Raw genomic sequence first — 12,373 nt, forward strand, 5'->3', positions numbered from 1 at the left:
AACATTACAAAAATCAACTTTAAAGGATTAAAAAATAGGTTAAATGTGTTATTTTCCTTATGTTTAACATATTAATAATCAAAATCAGTTCTAATTTTAAACAATTTTTTTTTTCTTAATGATTTTTTAATAATAAGTAATAATATTAAAACTTAGATGTGATAGGAAAAGTCTAATTGCACATTTGAAAACATCGCGTTTCTTGTAGTCCAGTGTAAAAAATTATAACTTTGTTAACTGTTATAACTTTATCAAAAATGACCAAATCAGTATAATTTTTTTTTATATAGATGCATGTCTTTATTTATCATTTGGTATGAAAATTTGGACAGATTATTTTTAACATATTAAAAATCAAAATCAGTAATAATCTGAAAACAATTTTTTTTTTTTTTAATTATTATTTTATTTATTAATAATTAGTAATTAGTAATAATATAAAAAATTAGAAGTAATAGAAAAAGTCTAATTGCAGATTTGAAAACAACGCAAAAAGTTAATCTATACTAAAGTATCATCTATACTCATTCCAATTATGCCTCGTCTACACTGTTTTTTAATTACTAATATGACCGATTATTTAGTAACAGTAAAAATTAAATAAAAACACTTAATCAGTTTAAATTTCTGAAATAAACACTACAATTCTCTTTAATTATAGTAGATGTCTATAATAAAAATTAAATTTTTATTATATTTTATTTTATAAAACATAGAAAATTCATTTTTTTTTTGTAAATTTTAGCAGCAGTAATGAAATTCATATTTTAATATGAAACACGTAAATTAAACAATAATTTATTAAAATATAAAATATTTCATTTTAACATTTTAAAATTCAACTTCACTGTTATTAGTTCTAGAAGTTTTAAGCTTTACTAGTCTTTGAATAGTTTCTTCGATACTAAATTCGCCATGAACAATATTATCTCTAGTACGAACATTAACAGTACTGCCAGACCGTTCTTTTTCACCAACCACTAAAACCCAAAGATAATTAAAATTAAGTTTAATTGTTAAATCAATACAGTTATTCACTTTACTATTTGTACCAACCTAGAATAAAATTATATTGAGCCAATTGTGCATTGCGAATTTTCTTATTTAAGGTATCCCCATGATCAACGTCAACATCACACATAAAACCAGACTCATAAATTTCTTTTTTAACCTAAAAATTATTTTACTCATACAATATTACTAAAAATAAAAATATATTAATACTCATTTTTATATTCATACTTTTTCAGCATACTCATCAAATTGAGGTCCAACTGGTATTACAATTGCTTGTCTAGGTGATAACCAAAATGGCCATTTACCAGCGAAGGATTCAGTTAAGATAGCTATCATTCTTTCAACAGAACCAAATATAGCACGATGTATAATAACAGGACGAATCTTTTCACCAGTTTCACTGTGTAAAAAATTATAGAAAATAATTGAGTGCGCATTATTAATAATTTCAACTTAAGTTTATTTATAAATTCTTAAGTTTTGTAAAATTAATTTTTATAATAAAAATTATTTTATTGAAATAATTTAATTTTAATGTTTGGAAATTGTGTGGCAAAATGAAAATTTCACTTAAAAAAATATCCAATTGTAATTATAAATTCAAACTGTGTTAAATATGTTTGATTATATGTAGTCATAATAATTAATTTGATTATTTTGCAATTTATTAAATAAATTTTTAAATTAAAAAAAACTGTAAGTTGAAAAAAACATAATTTATTATTAAGTTAATTAAAAAATATAGAATTTAGTCAATTAATCTACATAAGATTATTTATTAAATGGTGTTAATCTAACTCTCTAACTCTATTATATAGTTAGTTATTTAAATCTTAAGGTTTCCTTTTCCCTCACATTTCCCCTATTTTTAGATAAAATATTAAACTAAAAAAAATATGATTAAATATTTATCACATTACATACACTTATTTTACTAATAAATCATATTTTATTATTTTTTAAAAGTTTTATTTTTAATGTAGTGGAAAGTTACTAGAATGAATTCAAATATTAATAAATAAATATAAAAGTTATTTGTTTTAAAATTAAAAATAAATAAATTATATAAATTACAGCAATGATAGGCAAATTAATCAAAATAATTAACTCAAGTTAAATTATTATTAAAAAAATATTTGATAAATTAACAGCTAAAAGGTACCAAATTATAATAAATATATCTAACTAAGTTAAAAGATAAGTTGAAATTTTTTTTAACCTAACTTGTTAAAAAAAAGTTTGTATTATTTAAAACTAATTTTTCAGCTAAAATCTCTTAAAATTATTTTTTATTGGTTGGCGATGAAAAGGAAAGCAAAGAATGGATTTTCAATTGAATTGGAAGAAAATATTAATGAAAACAAAAAATTGATTTATTCATTTTTGTAAATTTTGGTGTTGGTTGCACTTTTTTTTATCTTTAAAACTAGTTATTAAAAAAATCAGAAAATTAATTTTATTGTTATATGAATAAAATATTTGGGATATGGAAAAATGTTAATTTTTTTGTAATTAAACCACATACACAGTTTATCAAGTCATTAGACAAGTTTATTAGAAAAATAACAAACTAATTAAGTTCAAAAGTTTTTAAAAAATTAACTATTTAACTAGTTAATGCTCACCATTGAAGGTACAGTATATCATTTTTTATTAATTAAATAAAAGAAAATTAAGATCTCATAGTTTATGAAATTTAAAAATTTTAATTGATTAATTTACAATATTAAATTCTGGTTTACATTGTTAAAAAAGGGATTAAAGTTATAAGCAGTCTTTTCATTTTAAATATTTTTTATTAGTTATTATTATAATATTTTATTCAGTTACTTTTAAAATAAATAAATATATTAACCAGTAAAAATAATTACCTAACATATGATAGATTAAATCGAATAGGAAGTTGAAAATCTAGTTGAATAGTAGCACATTGATGTTGTCGTTTAAGAGCATCTGAAATCGTAATATCAATCTTTGGACCATAAAAAGCACCATCACCTGGATTTAATTTCCAAGGTTCACCAAATAAGTTTAAACTTTCTTCAAGTTGCTATAATAATATTTCAATAGACTTTTTAAGAAAAAGTATAAATAAGTGTAATAAAAGTTTACCTTTTCAGCATTATTCCACATTTCCAATTCACCCAAATATTTTTCTGGTCTAGTAGATAGTCTTAAATTAAATGTAAATCCAAAAATTGTATAAACATGACGCAAAAAATCTAAAGCGTTCACAATTTCTACACCAATCTAATAAAAAGAACTTTCAAAAAATTATATTTTATTTTAAAAAACTATTAAAGAATATAAAAAAATTACTTGAGCAGTAGTACAAAATATGTGAGCATCATCTTGTTGGAAACGTCTCACTCGAGTTAATCCAGTTAAAGCTCCTGATAATTCATTACGATGTAATACACCAAAATCAGCCATTCTGAGCGGTAATTCTCTCCATGATCTGTTTCGATGATCAAACATCAAACTGTAAAATTATTATAAGTAAAATAAAAAATTATTTATTATTATGATTAGTTTGAAAATATGGGTAGTAACATACCAATGGCCAGGACAATTCATGGGTTTTAAAGCATAAGTTTCTTTTTCAACATCAAATGAAAACATATTTTCCTAAATTAAAAAGTGAAAGTTTTAAAATCAACTGATTAATAACACAAACTTAGTCTGTCTAACCTATTGAGAAAAAATTCTAAATATTTATCACTTGGCTTCATAAAAAATGAAGGATTTACATTTACTAATGTAATTTTTATTTAAGACTTAAATTTTTATTTATTTTTTGGATTACTTCTCACATAAAATAAAATTGTATACATCATATTATAATTTATAATTATAACAGTTACATGTTATTATATTTACCCTAATTAATAATTATTCAAATTCCTTTAGTGAGAGTATATTATGTTAATATATTTATAAATTAATTCATAAGTACTATAAATACATTTTTCTAATAATAAGTAATATTTTTCAACTTATATTTGTTCAATAATATAAATAAATTACACACAAGAATAAATATCAAGTTATAATATTCAATTTAATATACCCTACTTTTAAAATTAATTTTTAAAGATTTATTAATTTTGATTTTTTCTACCAGTTCTCATTAATACTCACTGCATAATGGGCCCAATGACCAGATGTTTGCCATAATTTAGTGTTATATATATTTGGTGAAACTACTTCTTGGAATCCACGTTTACGGTATTCACTTTTAATAAATTCAATTAATGTATTATAAATATATGCACCTTTTGGTTGAAAAAAACAGGAACCAGGACTTAATTCATGGAAGAAAAATAACTCTTGCTCCTATGTAATGTATAAGAAATAATAATAATCTAGTTTTAAAATAATAACTAGAATTGTAAATTAATACTAACTCTTCCAATTTTACGGTGATCTCTTTTAGCAGCTTCTTCTTGAAATTTTTCCCATTCTTTCATTAGTTTGTTATCTGGAAATGAAATTCCATAAATACGTTGTAAAGATTCTGCTTTAGAATCACCTTCCCAATATGTAGCAGAATTCTAAACACAATAACAAAAATATTAAGTTTAATAAATTAGCACTATCTTATTTGCTCTAACAATTTCATTATTTAGATTTTAAACAGTAATCTAGCAATTAAATCATGCTGATATAACAAGTCATAAGTATTTCTTTAATATATTAATATTAAGAAGTACTACATCATATTTGGCATTGATTACAAAATAGAATTTTAACATTTTAAATTGGTAAAAAAAGATGAAGTGGAAGAAAGAACAAGCAAGGGAAATAGGCGAAGGTTATAAAATAATATACTCAAGTAAGTTTAAAACAAAGAATAGTGTAGAGATAATAATGGATAAGGAGATGAAAAGTAAAGTAGTAAAAGTAGCTAGGAAAGTGACAGAATTATAGTCTTAAAATTAATTTTTGAGGAAAAATGGTTAAATATAATAAGTGCCTGTGCAACACAAGTAAGATGTGATAAAATAGACAAAGAAGTGTTTTGGAGAGAGATGAATGAGATGATGCAAGGAATACCTGGTAATAAAGATGTAGTGATAGATGGAGATATGAATGGACATGAGAATAAGTTAATACTTATTTTAGAAATAGAGAAGAACATTACATAACTTATAAGAGTGGGAGTAATAAATCACAGATTGATTGAAGAGAGAGTATAAACGAGTAAAAGATTGTAAAGTTATCCCAGGCAAGAGTATAACATACATTGATGGTAATGAAGTTGTGGTGTAGTGAGAAGAGAATATACAAAAACAGAAAGAACATAGGAGGAAAAACGAGGATCCGGTGATGGAAATTGAAAGGAGAAACTGAAAAAGAGTTTTTAAAGACGATAAAGGGAAGGACAGTGTGGAATGTCGAAGGAGACATAAATGATATGTGGAATAGATTTGCTAAAAGAGATTGTTGATGAAAGTAGGAGTAGAATGCCAGGAAACAAAGGACTGGTAGATTTAATTCATGAAATGAATTAAATGAAAAAGAATAATGCAGTAGGGCCAGATGAAGTACCAGTAGAACTATAGAAAATATTAAGTAGTGTTGGCATAAGGTAGTTCAAGATCTTTTTATAAAATCATATTAAAAGGAAAAATGCCAAAAAAAGGAGTGCACCAAGGTTCTGCTATATTAATCCTTACATATTTTCTATAGTGATGGAGGAAATTACTAGAGAAATACAAGGAGAAGTGCTGTGGCGCATGTTGTTCGCCGATTATATAGTGGTTATAGAACAGTTTTATTAATTAATATAGAATATTGACATAGTTTTATATTATATAGTTTTTAAAAACTTATGTACTTAAAGTCCAATGTAGCTCTAAAAGAATATGTTTTATTTATATTTTAAAATAAATGAGGTTTATACATTATTTTATTTTAATTTGAACGATTAATCTAATAATTTTCACTAAAATGAACTTTGTCATTATTTTGCATTTTGAGAAAAAAAAAACGGTTAAACAGTTATTTAGTTATTAATTTGTTTAATAAAAATTACTTAATACTAACTTTTATATGAACTTTTACCATGTTGATGGGGTAAGAGTATGCTTTTATTTCTCATTTTATTTCAGTTCAATACTCATTAAAGTTCAATAAGAAAAATCTGTGTACGGTATTTATAGATTTAGAGAGAAGTGTTTGGTGTGGTAAGTGATAAAAGAATTATAATGAAGCTAAAAGGTAAATTCTATAAGACTGTAGCGAGACCAGCTATGATGTATAGTTCAGAGTGTTGGGTAGTTGACAAGAAAGTTAAGCAGAGAATGAGTGTAGCAGAGATAAGATAGATGAATGAGTGGAGTGACTAGAGAAGATAGGATAAGGAATGAACATATAAAATGGAGTATAGATGTGACATTAATCGTGATGATGAAAGAAAAGACTTAGATAGTATGGTCATGTTATGAGGAGGAAGGAATCGGAAGATGTAAGAACAGTTATAGTAATGAATATTGAGAAAGAAGAGGTAGAGGAAGACCAAAAATGAGATAGAGAGATGTAATTGAATGCATTATGAGGACGGCTGATGTGAGCGTAGATGATGTGGGTGATTGTATCAAGTGGAAGTTTAAGATAAAGGTGGCTGATCCCAAGTAGTTGACATTAAGGCAAAGAAAAAGAAGAATCAAAGAAGAAAATTATAATTTAATGTATAGTAGCATTTTATACTATACAAGGCGATCAGTTTATCATAAACCACTTAATTACTCGCAAAATTAATAAAATATTGGAAAATAAATTATTTAAAGTTAAATTAAATTATTAATAATAAGTAAATTATTATTTATTAGTTGCATATATTATTTTAATTATCAACTAATAATTACATTTAAGAAACATCTTTTAAAACTTTAAGGAGTGTCAACTAAATTTATAAAGGGCAGTATACATATCTAATTAGTTAATAAAATAAAAAATGATCTAATTAAAAAAATGACAGGTCAATAACAACTTTTGAACCAGTGTTTCAGAAGTTATTAATAATTTAAAATAAAGACTGGAAGTGAGGAGATGGTGCTCATATTTTGATTACGTCATTTCCCTGCTATACTCTTTGTTCTTCATATTCTTTTTTATAAAAATATAATTTTCAGATTAATTATTTACCAACATTCATTAGTTTATTTACCTAATTAAATATTTAAAAAGTCAACTTTTTCTACATATCTTTCATTACTTCTTAAAAATCTTATAAAAATTAGGAAGTATTACTTGACAATGGTCACTTTTATTTAATTTTGGAGCTGAATTTTGGAACTCCAAGGTGAGAAATGATGCCAACAAGCATTTTGGTTTCTAATATAATCAAGCATGATGAGTTAACACATTTTTGGGAACAACTATTAGAAGTTTTCTTATAATTTTTTATAATTTGTTATCAACAAGAAACTTGAGAGGTAGCTCACTCATATTGTGCCTAAAGAGTAAAATTTTTTTTTTCATTTTAATTATGTTCTACTCATTTTTTAAAATTAAAAATTCATACATTGTAATGTATTATATTAATTCATAAAATTTCTAGTTTTGGTACTTAGTAAAGTATTTATTTTTTGAATCGAGGAGGTGGTCCCAAGCCAGAGTAAATTAAGAACAAATAAAGTTAAGTATTCAGGATCCAATGAAGTTATGATAAGCAAAGTGAGTATTAATTAATACTTGAAAGTGATTAAAATCACTGTCTTAAAGTATTTGTTGCACATTTGAAACAATATCACATCCACCAAAAATTACATAATTATCAACTTCACAATTAATTAATTATAGGACAAAAAATGTTGTAACATCTTCCTTCTTTTTATTATATAGTATATTAAATAAGATTTAATTTGATTTAGCTTTGAATGATGTAGATGTTCTGATGTTATGCAAAACACTTCAAAATCGATCATAATTGTGGAAAATCGTGTAATTTTTTGCTTGAATAATCAATAACCAATTATTAGATCATTTTTTTTTTATCATCTTTAAATATATTTTATTAGCTTGAATGTAATTAAAAGTCAAGTTTTTAAAAACATTATCAAAAATTGAAAACAAAACAATATTGATATGACTTTATCACCACAGCAGTACCTTGATTAATGTCAGCAAAATAAAATACTTAAGTATTATCAATAAAAAATTTGTAAAGATCCATCCATTTTTCTAAAAATTTTGATAGTTACAATTGTATTTTTTGGGGAAATTTCTCTTAACTATGAGGATTAAAGGGAATTTTTAAAAATGTTGGCTTTGAAAAATTCAACTAGATCAAATTTGTAATCTTTTGACATTTATTAAGCAAACTCAGTAATAGTGGAGTATTTTTATGGACAGGCAAAAAAAAAAACATTGCAAAATATCAATTACTTCTAAACTATGCATCAAAATTTTAAAAATAATATAATATAAAACTATAAAAAGAATTACTGTATGTTTAGAAAATGAATTCAACATACAATAAATAATAATTAATACATTTAAATTATCTTAATATAAATAATTTACCTTAATCACTTTTAATGCTTTGACTTTTCCTGTGTTTCGTACATGAGGTCCTCTACATAAATCAATCAATGGTCCACAACGATATACAGTAGTTGTTGGAGTTTTTACCTTTTCCTTCAAAATTCTTACTTTAAACTCATTGTACTGAAACACAAAAGATAAAATGTTTTTTTTTAGGGGGAGGGGAAAGATCATGCTTACTTTAAACATTTCTAATAGATCTTCTTTCTTAACTTCTAATCTTTCAAAAGGCTGTTTTTCTTTCAATATGATTTTAACTAAGCTTTCCACAACAGGAAAATCAAAATTTGAAACCTATTTTAATTTTATAAATTAAGATTAAATTAAAAAATAATTGGTTGGTATTTTTAAACAGAATGTTTCATGGTTGATTTTATTTTATAATCTATATAGACAATAAACCCAATTTGTTAAATAATTGGGATACTTAATAACTTTTTAAAAATATATTAGAATAATTATTTCACTAATATTACCTATTTTCATAAAAAAAAAAAAAAAAATTCATAAGATGTTTTATTACAATTTTATAATTTATATTAGTCATGCAATAAAAAAAAAAATTAATGTAATTTTACTTGTTTATCTTCCATAAACATATCATAGTAAAAGCCTTCTTCAATGGGTGGTCCATAACATAAGCAGCCACCATAAATTCTTTCCATCGCTTCACCCAAAACATGAGCGGATGAATGCCAAAATACTTGTTGAGCTTCTTCATCCGAAAATTTAAGTAAACACAGTAAGCTATCTTTTTCCAAAGGTCTATCCAAGTCCCAAAGTTCTCCATTAACTTTAGCAATTACAGTATTATCTGCCAGTCCTTGACTAATTTATGATTTTAATTTTTACTAATTAAGTATATGATTAAAGAGTATAATTAACAAACCTTATGCCTTTTGCTAAATCATAAGGTGTTGTTTGCCATGATTTAGCATCAATTGTTCTTCCATCTGGGAATGTTACAGTTATAGGTTCTGGAGTTTTGCTAGCCAAATCATTATTATATTGCTCTTTAAGTTTTTCCCATAGTTTCAAACGATCCTAACAAAAAATATTCATATAGTTTCATCTTAATTATTAAGAACAAAAAGTTAATTTTTGTAATAACTCAAATAAGTTAACCAGTTGTATAAACATTAATTAATATATTTCATAAAAATTTGATGTTATATCAAGAAAATAATATTCCAAATAAAATTTTAATAAAACTAACCTCAATATAAGTTGGCCAAGGTTTCATTTCTGAAACTTGAGATGTTTTACCTTCTTTTAATGACATTTTTTTTTTATTTGGCTTCTAAAAAGAAATTTAATACATAAATTATAAGCAAAATTATATTTATTTAAATAAGTAATATTTTTATTAAGTTATATACAACTCAATTTGTAAAAAAATTATTTGTTCTTTTACTTTATACAAATAGAAGTGTTAATTTTAATTAATAAATTTTTGGATATTCAAAATACGTTTTCCTATAGAAAATGTTTATTACTTGATATAATGGTAATCTTATTCCTCGTATTGATTGTATTCTAAACAAAATATTCTGATGATTACAGAACAATAATTTAGAACGCATTAATCTAAAACAAAAATATTATCATAAATATTTTAGGGTATAATCTTTTGACACTAGTAGTATCATAAATTTAATAAAAATAATGTTTTTATATAATTTAAAAATAAAAACAGGTTTATATTCAAGCTGTACAAAAATAAATAACTCTTTTATACAATTGTCTAACAAGAAATAAAAGTGTAAGAGATAATTATTTAACAAAATAGGAAATTAACAAAATTTATCAAATACTAATATAGAAAACTAAAGCACCAAAATTAGTAATTAAACAGAATAATGGAGAACATTTTTTAGTTCCTAAATATTTCAATTAATTTAATATAATACTTAATTTCTTACAATCAACAATTTAAACAAATAAAGTAACAACATTTGTTTTAAATATCAACAACAGTATAACAATTAATAAAATAAAAAAGCTAAAAAATTTAGAAGAAACTTAAATTATAATTTTTAATTATGCCTTCATAATAAATCAGACTCGGGTTTCAAATAAAAAACAATAAATAATTTTACTCAGAACTTTAAAATATGAATTTTTAAGATTAAGTACATCATAATATTTATGTAGAAACGTCTTGTACATGAAAATTAGAAATAAATTAGTAATACTCAACTTTAAAACAGATGAATTAAAATCTTTTAGGCTAGAAAAAAAGATGTTAAATATTATCAAATAACGTGTAAGCGGCGTGTTATCACTATAATAATCGATGATCAGTACTTTGAACATAATGAGCTATAAGTAAAAAATTATTTATACGTGGAGCACTTGTTAGAAATATTTGTTTCTATAGATTCTATTCGTATAGTTACATAAAAGTAACGACTTATATTTCATAGGTATTTAGAGGAATGCCTAGGGCCTAAACCGTCTCAAAATTATGGCTTTTACATATTAATTGATGGTTATTTTTTTACCATTATTAAAAAATAACGATCACTAACATCTATAAATAGAAAAAAATATGAAAAGTAAAATAAAACTCCTTTGGACGGATTAAAGATTAATTAAATGTGGATTTTAAAATAGTCCTATTGGTGATAAATTTCCTAAGCCAAATATATTAAAAAGATAGTTTTTCTCAATTTTAATATTTAATTGAAAGTTTCATGACATTCATTTTTTTTCATTTTTACTTTTTTCATATACGATTGAGTCTACCCTTTTTTTGAACATTTTTATCATATAGACGATTGCGTCTGTTGTAATCACAAGGTTGCAGTGATTGCCACAATCTGATAATGTTCCAACATTCATATACTCCGACAACACAACAATTACTAACTTTATGAAGTCTCAACTTAATTTTTTAAATGGCAGTATACATATCTAATTAGTTAATAAAATAAAAAATGATCTAATTATGAAAATGACTGGTCAATAACAACTTTTGAACCAGTGTTTCAGAAGTTATTAATAATTTAAAATAAAGACTGGAAGTGAGGAGTTGGTACTGATATTTTGATCATGTCATTTCCCTACCATACTCTTTGTTCTTCATATTCTTTGTTATGCGAAATGAGGACAGCTGATGTGAGCGTAGATGGTGTGGGAGATCGTATCAAGTGGAAGTTTAGGATAAGGGTGGCCGACCCCACCAAGTAGTTGGAATTAAGACGAGAAAAAGACTCATTAAAGTTCAAATCTCACCATTAATTGTTTTATACTACAAATTTATGTGCTAGAAAAAAAGTGCACGCTTTTACCCCCAGGTTATTCTATTGTTTTTCGTTTTTAGTTCGATGAAAGTGTGTCATCTTTTTTTTTTTCACTTAACGATATAATTTAAAGAACAATTCTATAAAAAAATCGGAGTCCTAAATTCCATAAGCCACTCGACGCCAATATCTTAAATACGGAACTGTATAATAGAGACTCTATTTAACTATTTGACAATTTTTTAATGTACTTGTTCTAGAATGTTTGACAAATCAAAACCTAAACCAAATAAAATCGTTTTGAATGTAGGAAATGTTCCTGCGGTTGTACTATTATTTGAAATCGGTTGGAAAATAAAAAAACAAGTTTTTCTTTTATTTTTTATTTTTAATAGTTATAAACTTGATTTTTATAAAAAATTAATTTTTTTTCAAAAAAAATCAATAATAAAGTATAAGTATTGTTTGCAGTTGACAGTGTTGTAATCTTACGCGGGAAGGCTATCAGAATTTTGGGACCTCTAATTTTTTCAGGGTTAAATGGGTATAAATGTTACTGA

The 12,373-nt window shown here is 24.1% G+C and overlaps 1 protein-coding gene across 3 annotated transcripts; it reads right to left on the reverse strand.

Annotated features, from left to right (window-relative positions):
- Positions 1-765: 765 nt before the first annotated feature.
- On the reverse strand, positions 766-11,315 carry LOC126899389 (threonine--tRNA ligase 1, cytoplasmic). Of its 3 annotated transcripts, XM_050674270.1 has the most exons (17): positions 11,292-11,315; positions 10,769-10,890; positions 10,065-10,155; positions 9,785-9,868; positions 9,458-9,612; positions 9,147-9,396; positions 8,749-8,862; positions 8,548-8,691; positions 4,425-4,571; positions 4,159-4,353; positions 3,575-3,645; positions 3,337-3,499; positions 3,130-3,267; positions 2,889-3,067; positions 1,243-1,417; positions 1,057-1,171; positions 766-980 (listed from the first exon to the last, which is right to left on the reverse strand). In XM_050674270.1, exons 1-17 carry the CDS (start codon positions 11,298-11,300, stop codon positions 832-834), a joined length of 2,301 nt encoding a protein of 766 aa, XP_050530227.1. In that variant the 5' UTR covers positions 11,301-11,315; the 3' UTR covers positions 766-831. The 3 variants fall into 3 exon arrangements, with proteins under 3 accessions (XP_050530227.1, XP_050530228.1, XP_050530229.1); XM_050674271.1 differs by lacking the exons at positions 10,769-10,890; positions 11,292-11,315 and adding an exon at positions 10,705-10,724; XM_050674272.1 differs by lacking the exons at positions 10,769-10,890; positions 11,292-11,315 and adding an exon at positions 10,491-10,642.
- Positions 11,316-12,373: the final 1,058 nt, after the last annotated feature.

Source organism: Daktulosphaira vitifoliae, unplaced genomic scaffold (genome assembly GCF_025091365.1).
Source record: "Daktulosphaira vitifoliae isolate Bord-2020 unplaced genomic scaffold, ASM2509136v1 Scaffold_2, whole genome shotgun sequence".
Lineage (NCBI taxonomy): Eukaryota > Metazoa > Arthropoda > Insecta > Hemiptera > Phylloxeridae > Daktulosphaira > Daktulosphaira vitifoliae.